This window comes from Meles meles, chromosome 19 (assembly GCF_922984935.1).
Source record: "Meles meles chromosome 19, mMelMel3.1 paternal haplotype, whole genome shotgun sequence".
In the NCBI taxonomy this organism is placed as follows: Eukaryota; Metazoa; Chordata; class Mammalia; order Carnivora; family Mustelidae; genus Meles; species Meles meles.
In genome coordinates, this window is record NC_060084.1 from 41,124,960 (window position 1) to 41,147,046 (window position 22,087).

General features: G+C 50.2%; 1 protein-coding gene across 2 annotated transcripts in view; it reads left to right on the forward strand.

Moving 5' to 3' along the window:
* The window catches only part of CHST8 (carbohydrate sulfotransferase 8), a 128,649-nt gene that overhangs the window by 53,470 nt on the left and 53,092 nt on the right, over window positions 1-22,087 (forward strand). Inside the window, exons 1-2 of one of the 2 annotated variants that reach the window (XM_045988450.1) lie at window positions 7,810-7,854; window positions 11,834-12,049. In XM_045988450.1, coding sequence (XP_045844406.1) covers window positions 11,920-12,049 — 130 coding nt within the window. In that variant the 5' untranslated portion in view covers window positions 7,810-7,854; window positions 11,834-11,919. Of the gene's footprint in view, window positions 1-7,809; window positions 7,855-11,833; window positions 12,050-22,087 lie in introns of those variants that run through there. The other variant, XM_045988449.1, reaches the window with a different exon arrangement.

Genomic DNA, 22,087 nt, shown 5'->3' on the forward strand with positions numbered 1-22,087 from the left:
GTTGTTTATTTTTGCCTTTTTTTGTTGAAAATTAATTGACTATATAATTGTGAATTTATTTCTGGGCTCTCTATTTTGTTCTGTTGATCTATGTGTCTGTGTGCCAGAACCATCCTGTTTTGATTACTATAGCTTTGTAGTATAGTTTGAAATCTGAGATTGTGATACTTCCTGCGTTGTTCTTTCTCAAGATGCTTTGGCTGTTTGGGGTCTTTTGTGGTTCCATATAAATTTTAGGATTATTTTTTGCAGTTCTGTGAAAATAATATTGACATTTTGAGAAGGATTGCATTGCATCTGTAGATTGCTTTGGGTCATATGGATATTTTAACAGTTTTTTTTTTTAACAGTTTTAATTCTTCCAATCCATAACCATGGTGTACCTTCCTATTAATCATTGTCAGTTTCTTTCATCAATGTTTTACAGTTTTCAGAATATAAGCCTTTACCTCCTTGGCTGAATCTACTTGTAGATAGCCTGTTCTTTTTTTTTTTTTAAGATTTTATTTTTTTATTTATTTGACAGATAGAGATCACAAATAGGCAGAGAAGCAGGCAGAGAGAGGGGAGGAAGGAGGCTCCCTGCTGAGCAGAGAGCCCTATGTGGGGCTCGATCTCAGGACCCTGGGATCATGACCTGAGCCGAAGGCAGAGGCTTTAACCCACTGAGCCACCCAGGCACCCCCCTGTTCTTTTTGATACAATTATAAATGTGATTGTTTTCTTCATTTCATTTCTGTGGGTTACTTGTGAGTTACTAGTGTATAGAAATGCAACATTTCTGTATTTTGATTTCATATCCTATAACTTTCTTTATTAGATCTAATAGTTTTTTGGTGGAATCTTTAGGGTTATATATGTATACTTCTCTATATAGTATTGTCTACATATCATTTGCTGATAGTGACATTTTGCTTCTTCCTCACCAATTTGGAAGCTTTCTATTTCTTTTTCTTGTCTGATTGCTATGTCTTGGACTTCCAATACTATGTTGAATAAAAGTGGCGAGAGGAGTCTCTTTGTCTTATTCCTAGTTTTAGAGGAAAAGCTTTTGGCTTTTCATCATTGAGTATGATATTAACTGTGGGTTTGTCATATATGACCTTTATTATGTTAAGGTATATTCTCTCTATACACACTCTGTTAAGAGTTTATCATAAGCGAATGCTGAATTTTGTCAAATGCTTTTTCTGCGTCTACTGAGATGATCATATGACTTTATCTTTCATTTTGTGTATGTTGTGTATTTGTGTTGATTGTTTTGTAGTGCTGAACAACTATCCTGCGTCCTTGGAATAAATCTCACTTGATATGCCGAATGATGCTTTTCATGCATTTTCAAATTCAGTTTGCTAATATTTAGTTGAGGAGTTTTGCATCTATGTTCATCAGGGGTATCAGTCTGTTATTTTGTTTTTTTTTTTTTTTTTGTCATGGCTATGTCTGGCTTGGGTATCAGGGTAATGTCCTTATAGAATTAATTTGGAAACATTTCTTCCTCTTCTATTTTTGGGAATAGTTTGAGAAGGATAGGTATTACCTCTTCCTTAATTGTTTGGTAAAAATTCACCTGTAAAACCATCTGGTTCTGGACTTTTGCTTGTTGGGAGTTTTTTGATTACTCATTTAATTTCACTACTAGTAATTAGTTCAAATTTCATATTTCTTCCTGATTCAGTTGTGAAAGATTGTATGTGTCTAACAGTCTATCCATCTGTTCTAAGTTGTACAATTCGTTGACTTTTTTTTTTTTTTTAGTAGTCCCTTATAATCCTTTGTATTTCTGTGCTCTGGGTTGTAACTTCTCATTTGTTTCTGATTTTATTTATGTTAGTCCTCTCTTTTTCTTGATGAAAAAGTTAAAAGTTTATTAATTCTAACCAGCTAATAGGTTCATTGATCTTCTCTATGGTTGGTTTGTTTCTTCGTTGGTCCCTATTTCACTTATTACTGCTCTGTCTTTATTATTTCCTTCCTTCTACCAACCTTGTGCTTTGTTTGTTCTTTTTCTAGCTCCTTTAGGTGTAAGGTTAGATTGTTTGAGATTCTTCTTGCTTTTTGAGGTAGGCTCATATCATTATAAGCTTCCCTCTTATTTTTTTTTTTTTTAGAGATTTTATTTATTTGATAGACAGAGATCACAATTAGGCAGAAAGACAGGCAGAGAGAGAGGAAGAGCCCAATGCAGGGCTCAATCCCAGGATGCTGGTATCATGACCTGAGCTGGAGGCAGAGGCTTTAACCCACTGAGCCACCCAGGCACCCCATATACTTCCCTCTTAGAACTGCTTTTGGTGTTGTCCCAGAGATTTTGAACCATTCTGTTTTCATTTTCCTTTGTCTCCATGTATTTTTTTTGTTTCCTCTTTGATCTACCAGTTATTTAGTAATGTGTTGCTTAGCTTCTCCACATCTGTGTTCTTTCCAGTTTTTTCTTATAATTGATTTCTAGTTTTACACCATTGTAGTTGGAAAAGATGCTTGATATGATTTCAATCATAAATTTATTGAGACTTGTTTTGTGGCCTAACATATGATCTATCCTGGAAAATGTTTTATGTGCACTTGAAAAGAATGTATATTCTGCTGTTTTTAGATGAAATGTTCTGTATATATCTGTTAAGCCCATCTGGTGTAATGTGTCATTCAAAACTGCTGTTTCCTTATTGATTTTCTGTCTAGATATTCTATCCATTGATGTAAATGGGGTGTTAAAATCCCCTACTATTATTGGAGTATTCTCAATTTCTCTCTTTATGTCTGTTAATATTTGTTTTATATATTTAGATGCTCCTATGTTACGTGCACAGATATTTACAATTATATCCTCTTGTTGGAGTGATCCTTTTATCATTATACAATGTCCTTCTTTCTCCTCTTGCTACAGTCTTTGTTTTAAAGTCTATTTGGTGTGATTCCTTGCTATCCTCACTTTTTTTTTTCTTCTACTTGCATGGATTATCTTTTTTTCATCCCCTCAGTTTCAGTCTGTATGTGTCTTAGATCTGAATGAGTCTCTTGTGGGGAGCATATAGTTGGGTTAGTTTTTCTGTATATTTAGTCACCCTGTGTCTTTTGATTGCAGCATTTACCCCCGTTACATTTAAAGTAATTATTGAAAGACATGTATTTGTTGTCATTTGTTAATTATGTTTGTGATTATTTTTGTAGTTCTCTGTTCATTTCTTCTTCTCTTCCTCTCTTCTCTTGTGTTTAATGTCTTTTAGTGTTATACTTGGGATCCTTTCTCTTTATTTTTTGTGTATCTATGGTAGGTTTTGGTTTCTGGTTACTATGAGGTTCATCTGTAACATCCTATGTAGATAGTTTATATTAAGTTAATGGTCATTTAAGTTTGAACACATTTTAAAAGCACTACATTTTTACTCCCCCTCCACATTTTATGTATAAGATGTCATATTTTACATCTTTTTACTTTATGTAAAGTAATTTACATTACTTTTCTACTTTTTGTAGATATAATTGATTTTACTGCTTTTATGTTTTAACCTTCATACTAGCTTTATAAGTAATTGATCTACTACCTTTACTATATGTTTGCTTTATCAGTTAAAGTTTTTTCTGTCATAATTTTCTTACTTCTAGTTATGGGTCCTTTCTTTTACTGGAAGAATTCCCTTTAACATTTCTTACAGTCTAGTTTAGTGGTGATGCACTCCTTTTACTTTGGTCTGGGAAACACTTCATCTTTCTTTCAATTCTGAACATTGCTGGGTAGAGTATTCTTGGTTATAGGTTTCTTCCTTTCAGTACTTTGAATTTCTCAGGCTGTTTTCTCCTGGCCTGCAAAGTTTATGCTGAAAAATCAGCTGATAGCCTTATGGGGTTTCCCTTGTATGTAACTGTTTTTCTCCTGTTGCTTTTAAATTTCTCTCTTTATCTTTACCTTTATCTCTTCCTGTTGCTTTTAAAATTCTCTCTTTATCTTTAGTTTTTGCCATTGTAATTATTATGTGTCTTGATGTGGACCCCCTTGGGTTCATCTTGTTTGGAGCTCTCTGGGATTCCTGGATCTGGATATCTGTTTCCTTCCCCAGGTTAGGGAAGTTTTCAGTTATTATTTCTTCAAATAAGATTTCTATCTCCTTTTCTCTCTCTTTTCTCCATCTGAGACTCCTGTAATGTGAATGTTATTTTGCTTGATGTTGTCACAGAAGTCCCTTAACTTACTTTCATTTTTTTTTAAAGATTTTATTTATTTATTTGACAGATAGAGATCACAAGTAGGGAGAGAAGCAGGCAGAGAGAGAGAGAGGAGGAAGCAGGCTCCCTGCCAAGCAGAGAGCCTGATGCGGGGCTCGATCCCAGGACCCTGGGATCATGACCTGAGCGAAAGGCAGAGGCTTTAACCCACTGAGCCACCCACGTGCCCCACTTACTTTCATTTTTAAAAAACCTTTTTTCTTATTTCTTCTTTTTTCTTATTTCTTATTTCTTATTTCTTATTTCAGTCTAGTTGTTGTCTACCCTGACTTCCAGGTCATTGATCTGTTCTTTGCATCCTCTAATCTGTTGATTCTTCTGGTGTATTTTTCATTTCACTTATTGTGTTCTTCAGCTCTGACTGGTTCTTTTTAAATACTTTCTATCTCTGTGTTAAAGTTCTTACTGAGTTCTTCCAGTCTCCTCTCAAGTCTGGTGAATATCTATAACCATTAATTTGAAATTTTTATCAGATAGATTCCTTATCTGTGTTTTGTTTAGCTTGTGTTCTAGGGTTTTTGTCTTGTTCTTGTGTTTGAATCATATACCTCTGCCTCCTCACTTTGTCTGACTCTGTGGTTCTTCTATATGTATATATGTGGTGCTCCTCTGTGTGGGCTGGAAGCACCCTCTAGTTATGACTGGGCTGAGTGCTGAGGGTGCACTGGTGGGTGGAGCCAGTTTTCAGCCTAACTCGTCTGGTGGGCTGGGCTTGACTCACATGCTGTTGGATAAAAGGGTCATGTGCTAGTTGGTAGGGCTCATTCCCTCACTTCCTGGGTCAGGATTTGTTCTGGAGATGTGCCAGTTTTGACCAGAGCTGTCTGCTGGGTGTGGGAGCTGATAGTCACTCTGGCAGGGCATCGGTCCCAGCTGGGGCTGCTCATTGTGGGAGCCACTTTGGAGAGTTGCCTGCTGGTAGGTTGGTTTGGTGGCGGGGGGGGGGGGGCTAGTCTTCAGAGGAATTCTGGGGCAGGGCAAGTTAGATGGAGAGTGTCAGAACTGGCTCCCTCAAGCATCTGGCCAAGACAAAAGGCAGGCAAGAGAAATAACACCTGCCAGGACTTCCCATTCCTGGAGAAAACTCTCGCAGATCCCTAACTCTCGAACACATACCCTAGAATTAGTCCATAAATCCCCTTCATGTATACCCCTGACGCTTTTTAAACTGCTGCTTCTGTTGCTGGCTCTCAGGCCCAGTGATAGAGTGCACTGGCCCTTTAAGACTGGAGAATCGGTTTCCTATAAACTTCCAACTCTTCCAGCAGTAAACCCTGCTGATTTTCAAAGCCAGACATCATGGGGGCTCATCTTCTCTGTGCAGGTCCTCAGGGCCAGGGATGCCTGATGTGGGGCTAATCCTCTTCACTCCTCCATGCCTGTGATGCCCCTCCTGCTTGTGGATTGCCACGCTGGGGGTTTGGTTCCCAACTTTGTCTCTGACTCTCGAACAATTCTCAATATGGCCTTCTCTTGATGTCTTTAGCTCAGGAAGATCTGTTTGGCTAGGCTTCACGTTGTTTTCAGAGTGAACTGTCACACATGTAGTTGATGCTTCAGTATGTACCCAGGTGGAGGTGAACTTAGGATCGTCCCTCTCCACTATCTTCCCCCACTCTCCTCATTGACTTTGGATCAACACATTAAAACTTCAGTTTTGTGTAGGAGCTTCCTAGCATAATCCGTTTTATGGCGTCTAAATGACTTGTATATTTGTACTTATGTATATTAATACATGTGTATATATATATATATATGAATAGAGTCCACATTTACCTCCCTGAGTGTATTGGTCTTCAAGCCCCATTATTTGAACTCTGCCTTACCAAAATGAGGATACAAAAGAGGCATCCTTGTGCATGTGCGTTGGGTATGTGGGAGCTGCCAGGTTCCATCAGGATCTCTAAAGGACCCCCCTTCCTCGCCTCCTATTTTCTTGCAGGACTGGGCTCCTCTTTGGACCTAATTCTAACCCAGACCTGATCAAAACAAACCCACAGCTCCCTGAAACAGCGTAACCTTTTAGAAATACCAGGTCTGTGGAGTGCCTCTCTGCAGATGGCCCAGACATGCTCACACCACATGCAACACAGGTTAAGTTGATCACCTGCCTTATGCCGGACACTGTGCTAAGTGCTGGGAATACAAAGGGGTGGAGAGGGTGTGACACTGCTCTCGGGGCTCCAAGAGTTTGAGGCAGGTGTGTGAACACTCTCCGCATGGGGAGAGAAGGGCTGTTATCGAGGTAACACATGCTCATGGGATTGGGGGTGCTGAATCTCCATCCCAGATTCTGCCAGGGTGGGACTCGGTTTCTCTACCTGCAGAATTATGATCCCCTAGCCTGCCTCATAAAATGCCCTTAAAATGAAATCTTGGGCAGAGATGGTATCCACGGTGTGGTCCTTCCCCTGAAAGCAATCAGGGCATCATAACTTGTGACTCCTTGGCCAGGCTCTCAGAGACCCCTCGCTGCAGCTGTGTTAGGGTTAGGGTTAGGGTTAAGGTTAGGGTTACACACAGTGGTGGAAAGCTGGGCTGTAGCCTAGTAGATTCGTGGGGATAAGGCTTTGGGGCTATTTGAGCCTGATTTATGCCTTGGCCTCTGCCTCAGGGCTCCCTTTCTCCCACCCAGCGGAAAGTATGGGGATTTGGAGGGAATCCCTGCCTTGTAATGGAGAGGAGTAGGGGAGGTGAACTGCCTTCCCCAGGAGTGGGGTGCACCCATGCAGCCCATGCGGGCTGGGGTGTGCTGAGGCTGGGGTGTGCTGAGGCTGGGCTCTGGGCATTTCAGGACCCAGGTCAGCGCCCTCTTGCATCTGGCAGGGCAGGAGTCCACAACCCCGCCTCTGTCTGAGGAGGCAGCCTCTGTCTGTCTTGCAGCCATTCGTCACCCTTGCCGGGCATTGCAACTTTATGCCTACGCATAAAAACTGGAGGGACTCATCCCAGAGTTTGCTGCTGCCACCGCTGCTGTTAGGTTTTAATTAGCTGCAGGATTTTAATGAGCTGAAATCAAGAAGAACCCCATCTCAGAAGCAAGCAAGAGCCACACACACGGAAGAACTTGTCTGACAAAACAGATAGAGGTGGCGTTCTCGGGGGACTGGGCTGTGTGCTCCGTTTCAGCGAGGAGCAAATGAGCTCCTGAGGCCAGGAGTGAGCAGGGAAAGCAGGAGGTCAGCCCCATCGCAGGAGGCTTGTCAGGGGCGGAGCGGAGGTGCAGCCCCCTCTGCCGCCGCGGTGGAATGCTTGGTGCCGGATTCAAGGTGACGGCAGTGCCTGGCTCCATTCTCCTCAAGTTGCCATAGCAGCCTCTCTCCCGATGAGCAGCTCCTCCTGGAGCCCTCAGCCGGGAGGGACGTCATTGTTTGCTCCTGCCCGTGCACGGAGGAGACTGACTGGACAGAGAACTTTCTGGGGCCCAGGGTCCACACACCAAGTGGGTGCTCCCAGGAGCACAGGGCCGGACGCCTCCAGCTGCCTCCAGTGGGGCACGGGAGCGGGTCCTCACAGCCCGAGGGGGTCCTCTGGGTGACTGGGGGAAAGCATCCAGGCCTTGGAGCAGCCGCAGCCAAGCGTGTCCTTGGAGCCATCCGTCCATCGCCTGCCGGCCTGTCGCCACTGGAGGTGCGTGCGTTTTGGCTGAATTCCCAAGTCCTTGCTTGTGCCCTAAAGTGAATTTTTCTGAGACAAATTTTTAAATCAGATAAATAAGGAAATGGGAGGAATCCTTGGCCCTGACCTGTGTCCCAGGAGGTGTTTGCAAAATTAATTGCTTTTTTTTTTTCCTTACAGTAAAAATTGGTGATGCCATTCAGGCCTCAGGGAGAGCACGCCACTGGGAAAACTAGGGGTTGTGAGGACAGGACCTTCTGGAAACTAAGTGGGCTGTTTATTTTTCTTGCCTTACTCCTCTTCACTCTGCCCTCAGTTACTTGAATTTTCTTATTGTCTGTTGGTCCTGGAAGAGAGGAAGGGGGGGGCTTGTTAGGGGAGCCAAGTGGGATGTTGCGTACTGTAAGGTTGTAAGCACTGTAAGCCTCAGGTGGGAGTGGAGGACTGTGAGTATGTCTACAGGGCCCTGGGCAGCCTGGCCTCGGCCTGTGACAGACCACGGAGTCCACTCCCCCTACAGCAGCCCAACTCCCAGGAGACAAGCAGCCTTGGACCAGCATCTCCCCGTTGCCTTGAAAATAACATGTGACTTTGAAGACAAGGACCCTCGTGGGAACAATAGAGGATCAGATACACACACTCCTGGAGTGTCGGGTGATCGCCTGTCTACTCTCCACCTTTAAAGGAGGGAGGTTCTTACGGGTTCTATGATGTTGGTCCCCTCCTGGGGCGGTGAAGACCCAGCCAGCCTGCAAGCCAGTTACCCAGGAGGGGAGGCATGTTAACCTTTTGATTCCATTTGCACGTAGCAGAGAGTTGGCTGATTAGATGGTCTGCAGTGAGAACTAAACACTGAGAGGAAGGCATCTGAGGGGAATGCTGGAGTCTGATGCTTAGGGAGGGGTCAGGGAGAGCCATGCCTGCCTCTAACGCCAGCTTCCCTGGGCATGGAGAACAGAGAGTGTGCTTTATTCTCTTGGGCGTCAACAAAAGGGAGGGTCTCTGAGACCAGACACTTCAATGGTTGATGCTCCCGCTCTGGTGAAGGTGCAGGTCCTAGGGCTGGTTTTCTCCCCCTAACCCCCGCTCCCCCAGATCAGGGGCCAGGGATGTGGTCCTCATCCTGGCTCCCAGGCACGTGGGCTGCTGGAGGCTGGCTCCGTGTTGGGGGTTGGGTTGGGGGTCGGTTCAGAAACAAGTGAGGACAGGTCGCAGCTGCAGAATGGGGGAAGTCTGTATTGGCTTGGACTGTGACAATGGGACAGTGACTGGGAGTGGGAGGGGACTGGCCAGTCCTTCCAGAGCCACTTTGGCCGCGCCAGCTCCTCCAAACAATGCAGTGATGGTAGCATGTTCTTCTGAGCCACTCCTGACAACCTTCTTTTTTTTCCATCCAATAGAGCCTTTGCACCAAGATCAGATGGCACTTTATTAGCTGTTTTACCGGGCAGCAGTGGGTCCCAGCCATAAAATGGCCACTCTCTTTTCCTTCCTTCCTCTTTCCCTCACCCTAGGTCAGATGGACCTCCTGGCCTCGTGTCTGACCCAGGCGGCCCGTGAGGCTGCAGGCAGCGTGCGACCACCCCAGCCCCAGACATCAGGGCTTTGTGGTACTTTCTTTACAGCTTGTGGCCTTGCTGGGGACTGTCGATGGTGTGTGCGTGCATGCTGTGTGTGCATATGTGTGTGTATGGGTGTTAGAGCCCGTGCATCTGGTTTGGAAGGGCCTTGAGCTGCTTCCCCTGCTCCCTATCTGAGGGTCTTGTCCCTGCCGAATCCGTATGTGTGACACTCTTCTCACTCTTCTGACTCCTTTTCGTGGGGGTTAACGAGTCGGGGGTTAAGCCAACTGCTTTGGGGCAGGAGGCCCTCTGCCCCCCACCTTCCCCCAGACCTCGAGGCTGGCCCTGCACACAGGGCCTGTCACTGGGAGACTGAAGGACACAGTGTTGAGAGTGACCTTGTCCTTCAGTGGGGCTTGGGACCTGCACCACTGCATCTGTGTCTTTGCAGGACATTGAGCCAGGCACTGCCCCCTCACCCCCCACCCCCCACTGCCAGGACAGTCCCATCCTGGGCAGCCACAGAGGGAGATGCCACAGAGCCCCACTAGGGGCTTCAGGGTTTGAGCCTTTAGGGACATGCGGCTGCCTATTTTTACCCACTGCAAGCCCCCTGCAGCGGTGTCCCTGGTGATGGTGGGCGCAGCTGTCTTTCTTTGGGGTGGGGCCATTACCAGGAGGTTGGGGCCAATGGCAAATTGAGCTGGCTCCAGAGACAAAACAGCCCTCCTCGGTGCTCCCTCCCAAACATAAAAGCTGGGAGGTCGTGGGAACCACCTGCTCAGCACAGCCCAGAGAGCCCTGCGCTCAGACGTGTTCCCGTGCATAGAGGCCTGGGGCAGGTTAATTAAAGTTAACTGAGTGAAAACATAATTACAGATACTGCAGAGGGGAGAAACCCAAACCTGCAATTTAACAATCAGCCCCAGAGCTTTGCTGAGAACAGTCTAGACCTTAGGAATTTTTGTCTGGGCTGAGGAGGGAAGGACTCCTCTGACTTCCTGCCTCGTGCTCCCCCAGGAGCATGAGTTCACAGAGGGACGGGAGCTGGGGCTTCCTCCCCCAGCGCCTGGGTGCCTAGTCAGGAATGGGTTCCCCGACCACAGTACAGTGCCCAAGGAGACTCCAGGCAGGGAAGTGTCCATGTGCCAAGCAGTACATCTGGTCTGGGGCCCTAGCCACCCACCTGTGATCTCAGAAACTGCCCATTTCGTCTCGGCCTTTAGAGCTGTCCTGTGTCAGGGCGGGGGAAGCTCCCACAAGGCCTTTGGGTAGAGAGAGTATGGTTTCTCTGCCCAGACTAGTAGGAATGAGTGAAAGCAAGGGAACAGAGCAGCCCTCATCTAAAAGAGGGGGTTCTGAAATCCCTGCCCGTCCAGCATGACCTCCTGTGCAGTTCCCTCTTCAGCACCTGCCCCACTCCACCCACGTCACACCCCACTGCAGGATCTTACCTCCTTCCTTTGAGCAAATGGCCTCGGGCTGCCCCCATCTTGACCCACAGCCTGGCCCAGTTGGAGTCACTCGTTGGTATATGGGGTGTTTGGCATTTCTGGCTCTGCCCTTCAGGAGGAACCAAGGTGAGGGGCAAGTCACCTGGGCACGCTCCGGGTCGGCGGTGACTGGTGCCCTTCGGCAGGAACACAAGGGAGGTTGTCACCTGCCTCTGAACCTGGGATCTGTCAGTTGTGGGTCTGGCTGCCTCAGCTCTAGGCCCGAGGGCCTCAAGAACGGGGGTAGCTTGGTCTGACCAGAGCTTCAGCTCCCCCTGACGCAGCTGACTAGCCGGTGGGGTCTCTATTCCGCTAGCCCATCCGTCTGTCAGGGAGACACAGCCCTGGCTGGTGAGAGCAGCCACCAGGTGGGGGATTCTCTGTCCCCGGCAGCCTCTGGGCCTGGGAGTCTCCTTCCCAAGGCATCTGGCTCTGTAGGGATACTTGTCCCCAACACCCTCCAGAGAGGAGCCAGGGCAGAGAGATCCAAGAGCTTCTCTGTCCACCAGGCCACTTATAAGGGACAAGGACCCCAATTGTTGGGCCTGTACCTAGGCCCCCTATAGGGACCTATAGGGACACCAGTTCTTCTGGAAGCTCGGAGAGCCTGGACAGTGCAGGGCTGATACTGGCTACGGGTCTCTGGGGCTCCACCCTGGGCTCTCCCAGGCCGTCCAGAGAGTATCCCCCTGGTTTTTCTGGGGGTACAAATACAGGAGCCCCTGCTGGGAAGCTGGTGTCCCAGCCACAGGTGGTGCCTAGACCTCCCTCAGCCTCCCTAGGCTTGGAAAAATGGAAGGGACATGCCTGAGTAAGTTCTAAAAGACGGAGGGGCCGGGGATCATGCTTGGTCGTAGGCAGTGACTGGGGCCTCAGCCCTCACGGGATGTCTTGTGTCTCGGTGATGGATCCTCTTTCTCCCCGTCTGCCCCGTAGAGTGTGCCCTGATGGATGCATGGTGTGGACGATGAGGGAAGAACGCACCTCCCACACCCGAGAGGTGACCCCGGAGCAAGCCCCGGATGACCCCGCGAGCCGGAACCATGCGGCTGGCCTGCATGTTCTCATCCATCCTGCTGTTCGGAGCTGCAGGTCTCCTCCTCTTCATCAGCCTGCAGGACCCCACGGAGCTCGCCCCTCGGCAGCTGCCAGGTGAGCCCCTGCGCTGGGCCCTGCTGCCCGTGCGCCCCAGCTTTCCTGTCCAAAGTGCAGGCCTCCGTGGCTGCCCCGGTGCCAAGTCTGTGCCCAGAGCCCCGGCAGGCAGAGGAGGGGGCCTGAACTTCTCCTGGCGGGCATCAGCCGCTGGCCTCTAGCCTGTGATCTCTGGCCCATGCCCTCCTCTTGAAATGATAGCCAGGCTCTCATCCGCTTGTTGCCTTTGGTGAAGCTGAGGCTTAAGGAGGATTCTGCCATCTCTGGGGGGCCTCTCCCATGGGATATCAGATGGTGAATGACTTCTCCTTGAGCTCATGCCCCTCCATGAGGCTCTGCTTCTCTGCCAGCCCTGGGACCCCTCGAATCCAGGCCCTTTGGCCTGGGCAGAGGGGGTCAAGGTACCTCCTGCCTTTGTGAGGCTGAGATTGCTCCTGCTGGCATCCACCGGCTACCTGTATCCCACGTGTCCCTCGTGAGCCGTGGAGGGGAGCGCCCTTCCTGACTTGCAGAGATCTGCTGAGGACAGGTGGAAGAGAAAGTGGAAGGGATGGTTCTGGAGCCTCAGGCAGGCAGGGTATGGAGACGGGGAGCTCAGGCAAAGATCCTCATGCTGAGACCCAGCCCCGAATCATCTCTCAGTGGCGGGTCTGGGACCTTTAGTGCGGAAGTCTGTGAGGATACCCGTGTGCTCCAGGACACGGACAATATGGAAGATGAGTAGAGGCTGTGGGCTTAGGCAGATAAATTCCTGCACCAGTTTGCAGAAGAGCAGGGCCCTGCATAGGGCACCTGACCCTCAGGGAGGGGGGCCCAGGTACTCGGGCCTACAGCCCCCTTCCCAGCTCCGCCCTCAGCTCTGGCTGGCTCAGCCATCCTATGCACAGACTGAAGGCCTGTAGGCATCAGATGGAAAGTCAGAAGGAGCACCAGGAGGCTAGAATGAGGCCTGGCAGCTCCTACCAGAGGCCCCAGGCGGGGAGGCAGATGAGTTCACTCTTTCATCAAGAATCAGCAAAACGCAGCCAGGGTGGTGGGACCCCAGGAGACAGCAGGTGAGTCACTGGGACTGACTCATGCCTGGGCCAGGCCCTCAGGGATAGTGACTGTCAGAAGTGAGTCTATGTTCTCCCCAGCTTCTGGAGAAGCAAGGATACTGCTTGCTTCTGAGCTGGCTCCTCTGTGGGGACTTTACAGCCCCATGTGAGCTTTAGAGTAGCTGGCGGCCCTGTGGCAGCAGAACCTGGCCCTGTAGGTAGGGTAGGGCTGTCAGGCGGGCTGAGATCAGACCCCCTAGGCGTCGGGTTATCTGTGCTGAACAAGGGCCCTTAAATATTGCTTGGGGTGAATATTGTATCCTCGGGGTGACCCCTGGAACTGTGGTGCCCGTTTTGGTGTGTGTTGTGTGGTTGTGGTACACGCACGAGCAGCGGGTCCTTGTGTCCAGGGTCTGTGTTCTGTGGGATAAGCCTGGGAGAGAAGGCCCGAGTCTGTGAATGGTGTCCGTCTGGGCAGGGGTCATGCACTCAGCTGTGGTACACTGCAGGGAGATGCTATATCCCTGGGTAGAGCTGGGGCCTGGTAGCCCGGACCCGCACCCCGCCATGCCAGTCAGCCCGCAAAGCAGCGCGCTTGCGCTTTGTGTCTTCCGGCCCCCTCATACCTGCCGGCTGCCCCTGCGCATGCGCCCCCGGCCAGCTGCGCATGCGCATGCGCCTGTGGATCTTCTCCATTACCCATGGGGCCAGACCCCGGAGGACCTCTAGGATTTCCAGGGTAGGGTGGCGAGCTGGGGAAGGAGCTCTAAGCCTCCGCAGGGCGTGGGGGATGCCACGAAGCTTCAGCGCGTATTTCTCCCTGCAGTAGGGACGGCGTGGGCCTGGCTGACTGGTGCGAGGAGCGCACCTGGGGCTTGAACCAGGTGGGTGTAATGGTGTAAATGGAGACGGACCACGTGGCGGGGGATGAGCAACCTTGACGGTCTACGTAAATCACATCAAACACAGTCATAAAACTTTAAGTAATGCTTATGTTACTTTCCCTGAGCAAAGTGTTCCTGACACAGGCTGTTTGTGTTGATTTGTTACTATTCATTTATTCTTTCCCTGTACTTCTCACAGCAGCCTAATTGTGATTCGGTACCAAGAAAGCAATATCAAAGTAATTTTCCACAACATTAGTTACAATTTTCTTCTGATCTTTCAAGTGAAACAATCCCATCCTGTTGGCTTCTCTGAGCATATAAACCTTGATTACATTTATCTGTTGGAAACCAGTGCTTACAAAGTGTATGTATCCAGTTGCATGCGTGGGTGGCCCCAGGGGCCTGGACAAGCCTTCTCCCTGTGGATTTCTGCTGGTGGGAGGTACAAAGTCAGGAGGCTGCCCTGTCATCCAGATTGAGGAAGGCCATTGGGGATGCCGCCTGGAGAGGAAATTCCACACGGGCTACTCGGGCTTTCACAGCGTCAGCAACTTTGGGAATGCGAGGTCTGGGAGCCACCGTTGTGGCGTTGACCAGGGTGGGCAGGGGAGGGTGAGTAGGTGAAGATCCAGAAGCAAGCCTGGGAGTGGGAGAAGGAGCCTTCGGTTGCTTGTGCTGCTCAGTTTTCTCTAGGGCAGTCATTAGGTGTTAATAGCATGTGAACTTCTCAGGGCACAGTTAGCAAACCTCACCTGACTCGTGCATCAGATGCAATCCTACGGGCTTGCCAACTTTTGTAAATTAAGCCATTTAAAAAAAAAAAGTTTGCTATATTTTAAATCAGTCAAACCTTCTGGAATGTGAATAGCTGCTGGTTAACCTATCTCTCATCTAAAATGAGATTTTGGTGTGTCGTGTGTAACAGAATTCACGTGCCCAATTATTTTCCGGTCTCCAATATTGCCAGGCCCTGAGGCCTCAGGAAACTCACTCCTTGACCCAGGAGACTAGGCTTGCTCCTCCTTTATGTACAAGATGCAGAGAACACGCCAGAACCAGGAGTAGCACATCCTAGCCTGCTAGCCCTGGGGATACAGAAAACAGGTTCCAGACGTGTGGCTGGGCAGACTGAAATTTTATGAGTGGCCTTTCTTTATGAACTTTTTATTAGGGAGGGTTTGGAACACACACAGAGACGAGCTACGGGCTCCAGGTACCAGCAGACTCTGTCATGGGGCTGCCCACGCCCACAGCCCCTGGCACCTTCCTCCTTCTGACTGTTGAAGCATATACCAGATAGCATGTCAGTTCAGCCATAAATATTAAAATGTATTGCTTTATTTAAGAGATAAGAATTCTTAAAAAAAAAAAGAGTTAAGAATTTTTTTTTAATCCAATTTTTTTTAACCCAATATCCAGTGTTCAAATTTCTAGTTGCATCACAAATATTATCAATACCCTTATTTCCACTTTGTTTTATCCAGGATCCAGATTAAGCTCACACATTGCAGTTGGTGGTCGAGTCTTCTAAGTCCCTTTCAATGTGTAGGATTCTCTCCTCACCTTTGTTTCTCTTGCTCTTTATTAGAGGAAATTGGGTCCCAGGTCCTGCCGAGTTTCTCCCCGTTGGGATTTTTGTCGATTGTATGTGTTTGGTGTATTTTAACATTGTTTTGTGCTCTTTGTATTTCCTGTAAATTAAGCAAATCTAGCAGCTTGATCAGATATGGGTTTGGGGGATTTTCTTTTCTTATTTGGAGATTTTACTTATCAGAGAGAAAACGTGCCTGCGCGCATGCATGAGTGGAGTGGAGGGGAAGGCAGACGGAGAGGGAGAAGCAGACTCCCTGCTGAGCAGGGAGCCCGATGTGGGGCTCTATCAGGGGACCCCAGGCTCATGACCCAAGCCAAAGGCAGACACTTAACCAACTGAGCCACCCAGGTGCTCCTCTTTTCTTTTGGGGGGATGCACGTGTGATTCTATGTTCTTCCATCAGGAGGCGCACATCTGCTTGGCTTTCTCTTGTGACACCCATTAACCACTGCTGAAGACCCTGGATCCATCCGTTCGTTCATTCAGGGCTGCAACTGCACAATGCGGTGTTGAGAGTTTATCATTCCTCCTTCAATCTTTTTTTTTTTTAAGAATTTATTTATTTATTTGACAGAGACACAAGCAGGGTGAGCAGCAGGCAGAGGGAGAAGCAGACTCCCCGCTGAGCAGAGAGCCCAATGCTGATGTGGGGCTTGATCCCAGGACTCTGGGATCATGACCTGAGCCCAAGGCAGGCGGTTAACGTCAAGCCACCCAGGTGACCCTCCTCCTTCATTCTTTTAAGTGGGATGGATTTTGTTTTAATGGGGCAAGGTGAGTCGTTGTTAGTGACCCATGCAGCCAAAGTGATGGTGGATTGATTGGTTTATTCATTGGCAAATAAAAAACCATGACCTTATGACACAGATTCTGTTGCTAACACACTATAAATAGGTCTTTTTTCTTTCCTTTTTTTTTTTTTTCCCTAGAGTGAGTTTTCGTAAAGCGGGGCCACCCCATGTTTCAGAGAAGTAAGCTCTTGGCTTTCCTGAAGCCATGGAATTGCGAATGGTGGAGCTGGGTTTGGGGATGATGTTGGGGTGTCGAGGACAGAGGCAACCACAGTGACAGCAGGGGTTCAGGGGCCCTTAATGCAGACAAAGGGACTGGACAGCCCCCGGTGACCTCGTCAGCAACAATCTGCCCGGGGCATTCCTTCCACAGCACAATGGCATTCAAGGATGAGGGTAAATCTGCTTTTTACCATGTGCCAGACCCTAGGCCAAGCACTTTGTATGTTTTAATACATATAATTCTTGTTTGTGTTTTTGTTTTGTTTTCTTTTTTAAAGATTTATTTATTTATTTGAGAGCCGGAGAGAGTTAGAGAAGCAGACTCCCTACTGAGCGTGGAGCCCTATGTGGGCCTCGATCTCACAACCCTGAGATCTCGACCTGAGCCAAAATCAAGAGTCAGACACTTAACCAACTGCACCACTGAGGTGACCCAGTACATAAAATTCTGTGAACAACTGATAATTCCTGTTTACAGATGAAGTGCTGAGCAGCTGCCGGGTGGGCACACAGCGGCACTGTTCTTAATGTGTTATTCGCTGCATGCCGGGCACTGTGCCCGGCACTTTACAGGTATTTAGTACTCACTGAATGCTTTTAAACCCATGAGTTAAGCACTATTACACCATCTGACGGATGAGACTATTGAGATCAGAGAGGTTAAGAGCCATGCCCAAGACCACACAGCTTTGGGTTTCGGAACTGGGATTTGTCCTTGGGCAGCAGGCTGTCGACGTGCACCTGCTTCCCTTCTAACAACGGTGATGCTCCATGTTGCCTCCCCTGGCCCCAGAGCAGAGCCTGGGCAGAGAGAGCCTGGATCAAGATTTGGAGGCATGTTGGAGTTTGGCATGGGAGGAACTCTCAGTGGATCAGGAGCCGGAGTGTGACCTGGGGGTCTAGACTCGTGCTGTAGACACAGCCAGTCCTGAGACCCACAAGCCCTCCCTTGGAGCATCTCAGAGGAGCGAGCCTTCACTACAGGCCGAGGGGAAGCTCCTGAGGTGGGGGTGGCTGTTAGAAGGCTCACATCTGGAGCTGTGGTCAGGAGCACGGGAGGGGACAAGATCACAGGGAACCCAGCCGGGAGGTACAGAGCAATGCAGGAGAGAAGGCAGGACCTGGGGAGGCGGAACCCGGAGAGCGTGGATTCAGGGGGTTGGGGCAGAGTCAGCAACACAGAGTGGGACGGTGATGAGGGTGAGTAGGGCTGCTGGCTCTGACATATTGGGACGGGTCTACCACTCACTGAGGCAGACACGCCAGATAGGGAGCGGTTTGGGGGAGGGGGCTGGAGACCACGTGTTCTCTTTTAGGCAGGTGGCTTCTGAGTTGCTGGGCAGAGCTGCTCTGCCAGTCCTCCACCCTGAACTCCAGACTCACAGACTGCAGGAACAAGCAGGAGACACAGAGAGCCCCTCCCCCTCCCGCCTCTCTGCTCTCAGGCCTCACACTCATTTCTTCCAGTGTCCTATGCCTGAGGGCAGAGTTGTGGCTGGAGGAGCCAGCAGGGCTGCCTGGAGAAGGGGAGCTGTGGGTGGCATGTTTGTCTTCTGTAGCGCCCAAGAGGCCACCGGGTGTAGCCCTACCATGGAAGCAGTGAAGTAGGTTTGGGTGAGACTCCCTTGGAGCTTGGGGTCTCTCTGCAGTGTGCATGCCCTTGTGCCTTTTGCCTAGTCTCTCCCAGCTGCAAATCTGCAGAGCCAGAATTCCACTGCCCAGGGGCCGAGAACTGCTGTCGAGGGCTCCTGCTTCAGTCCCCTAGAGGCAGGGATGTGTTGGCTGGAGAAAGTGTGGCCCTCACCCCTGGTCCCATGGTTACCGGGGACACATAGCCCTGCCAGAGCCAGTTCTGAGCCCACACTTGGCTCGTGCGTCTTGTTTCTACAGCAACTCTTGGCCCAGGGATGTCCCCTTGGAGCCCTAAGAGCACGGCCAGGCCAGAGTGGGCTGGGTGGGCCGAGGCAGCAGCCGTGACTGCCGAGCGGCGATCCATAGCTCACTTATGTGAGGTTGATGGCGTGAACAGAAGCGTGGTGGCTGACCCTCCTCTTCCCCCCACTGGCCCCAGGGCAGGGACAGCCCACTGGCACCGGGGCGTGCATGCTCACACTCTTTCTGGGCCAGGGAGCCAGACTCCCTGCCCCCCGAGCCCCCATTTCTGTGGAGCCATCTGCTTTCCCCGGGCAGGTGGATTTTATTGGAGTTCTCCTGAGTCTGTTTCCCGAGACCAGTTCCCACCAGCATTGCAGAGCGCCATATATATTTTCCACAAACCTTGCGAGGCTGACACATCCTTGTTGTGACTGTGAATATCAGAAGTGACATGTAATTGCAGTGATCCATCCTGTTAAGTAGCTGGCAATATATCATTGCGGAATCAGCAGGGCTGGGATTCCCAGAACCTGGTGTTTCTGAACAACACACCTGCGTGTTCAGACTCTCTCACTAAACAGCGCCGAGGGCTCGCGAGGGACGCCTCACCCTCCTGCACCTTGCTTTTCTGTGACCACAGCAAAGGAAATTCTACTCGAGGTAAAAGCACCTGCTGAGTTTCCTCCTAGTCTTTGGAGAACCCTCTCCTCATCATAGAAGGCACCGGGCTCAAAGTCAGGGCCATGGGGCAGGATCCTCGTAATGGTCTCCTTACATGCATGGCCCTTGGGGGCTTCTTGACACCCTCCCCTGCATCCTTGTGATCTCCAGAGAGGCTCTGAGGGGTTCCTTCTGGGGCCACAGGGTGGGTAGTGAGCTGGGGCCTCCCAGTCATCACTGTGCCGGTGGAAAGAAGGAAACCCATGAGCTCAGCTGTTGCGAGATTAGAAACCCACGTGGCCAGAAGCCTAGGGGCGTGATGGCTGAGCCCTCCTTGACGGGGTGGGCGCACGAAGGCAGAGTCTGCGTATTTCAGGAGGCACCACTCACACCGCATTCTGTGCTCATTCTGGAATAGTGCTGACTTAGACTCTGGGGTGAAGGCTGCCCCCTGAAAGTGCTGAGGGCAATAGGGATGAAGACGGATCCCCCACGTGGTAGTCAGGCAAAAGGTGCCGGAAAGGGCAGGGCAGTGTCAGAACGCATAGCCCTCAAGTGTGGGCACCTGGAGCCCACTGGTTCGGTGGACTCTGGGGTGCTGGCTGGAGTCTTCTTTTGGGGGTGGGGTTCCTGAAGGACCCTCCTTCTGCCCTCCCCGGGAGGCTCTATGGGCCCTGTCTCTACAGAGGGAATTTCCCAGTCCCTGCCTTCTCTCACTGCAACGGGGCTGTTCTCAGTGGCACACCTGGCCCACAGCTCCCCAGCATCTGCTTCTCTGATTCAGGCCTCAAACACACTCCCCTCATCCCTGCAGAAGACACCCCCGGGGTCTCCAACCAGAATCTCACTTTCCTATGGTGCGTTAAAATAGGCTAAATGAAAAATAATGAACATGGAGGAACTAATAACAGGAATCACCTAATTAAATTAGGAAACAGACATCATATCACTGTAATCTGGAAATTGATATTAATAGAAAACGGTCCCAGAATTGTTATGCTAAAAGTTCCTAGGGGTGGGAGAGATTAAGAAGGAGAGCAGAACGGAACATTGGGGCACCTGTTCCATTCCAGTCAGAGCAAGACTTCGGTTTTAAAGGAACTAAAGGGAAATGTTAAGAATAGGAGACGGGGTCACTGCATGGGTCTCACCGAGTCCTGGACGAATGTGGCTTAGAAAGCCACAGACCCCCACACATGTGTTCATTAAGTTTTTAACGAGACCGTGTAATTAAGCTTCCATGTGCGTGAAACGTTGTGAGAGTCGCGTTCCTTGGTGCTTGGCACCGACCCTAGCACCTTCCCTTTTTTCTCCACCCTGGGAGTCAAACACGATTGTCCTCAGCTGGGACTCAGAGGGTAAGTGGCCCAAAGTCGTGCGGCCAGAGTGGCCCCAGCCAGGATTTGGACCCGGATGGGCCTGACTGCAAAGCCCCTCCTTGGCTCACCGTGCCCTCCGTGCCTGTTGCTACTGGTTGATGTCACAGTCTACATTTCTTGTACATTCTGATGTTTTTCTGCCATTTCCTCAAAGTGCCTTTCTTGCCGACACCCAGCAGCAGCCGGACACCCTGACTCCAGCCCCAAGGCTTTTCTGGAGGCTTAGCTAATAAGGCCCACACAAAGCCTCCTTCTGAAATTACAGTCATGCTGGAAAACTGGGTCTCCTATTGTGTCTGGGTCTGGGTGGGGGGCCGACCGGGGCCGCCAGTTCCGATGCCCATGCTGGCTCACGGAAACCCCGGTTTCAGGTTGTGTAGCCACAGGGACCTACTGTTCCCCCGGGCCCCTCACTTGGGAGGTGAATCTGGCTCTGTTCACCTGTGATGTGAATCACGGCTTGGCGGGCCCAGAGCGGGGCTCAAGTGTGGTGTGACCCCTCTCCCACTTTGCCCGTCCTGGAATGAACTGGAAGGAGACCGGGGTGGGGTGGGGCGGCTCGAGATCTCTGTGTGGGATGCCCCAGAATCATATCCGGTCTGGGATGCTGTGACTGCCCCTGGGCCATCATTGAGCCCCGGAGCACTTAGACTCAGGGGTAACTTCCAGGACTGAGCATCTTCTCCCTCCATGTGGGCCCTACCCCTCCCCAACCCCTGACCCCATTCACCAACCAGGCTTCTTTAGTTGGGGGGTCATTGACATCAGAGCCAAGTCCTCCACTCAATTCAGGAGATCTGCCAGCAGGAGCGGAAGGGCAGAGAGAGTTCTGGTCCCAAAGTGGCACGGGGCTCCGAGCGGCGGCCCCTCTGCCTGGGTTGCCTTCCCCTCAGCCACTGTGCTGCGGCAGGAGAGGGGGGCCTCAGTGCACACCATGAATCAGAATGCCATGTTCATTGCCAGTGTGGGGAAGAGTCCAGTGACCTCCTACCGTGTGTTTACGGAAGGCCCTCTAACCTTTCTGAAAGCCTAAGTAGCTAATGTGGGCAGCAGAGAAATGGTTCTGTGCCAGAAGGGTCCAAGGACGGGCCTGTTGCTATGGTTGCTGTCCTTCTCCATGGCCACTGGGTGGTTCTTGGTTTTTTAAACCCCGAAAAGGTCATGGTGGTAGTTATGACAACAGCAGCCCTGGAAAGTTGGTTCTGAAGGCCGATGCAGGCCGGCAGTGTGGTGAGCCCACCAGGGGCGCCCTGGGGGTGGGCCGAGGCCCACGTGCCTTGGGTCAGGCCTCGGTGGGGCTCTCACCGCACCCCACCCACTAGCCCCTCCTGTTTGTGGTGACCCTTTCTTGTGGCTTGCGGGTCAGCGTGTGTCTTCTCCCTCCTGAAGTAATTTGCAGGAAGTTATGAGCTCAGGCAAATGCCATCTAGGCCAGAAGCTTCCCAATACCTATCTGTTGGTGTTCTCATGCTAAAGCTTGTTTCTGGGTTGGGGGGTCCTCTGCAGTTTTAACTTGAATCATGGGGAAACTCAGTGGACTGTTCTTTCATTGAAAATGTTTTCTTTATATGGGAAAAGTAGCCCAGCTACAAT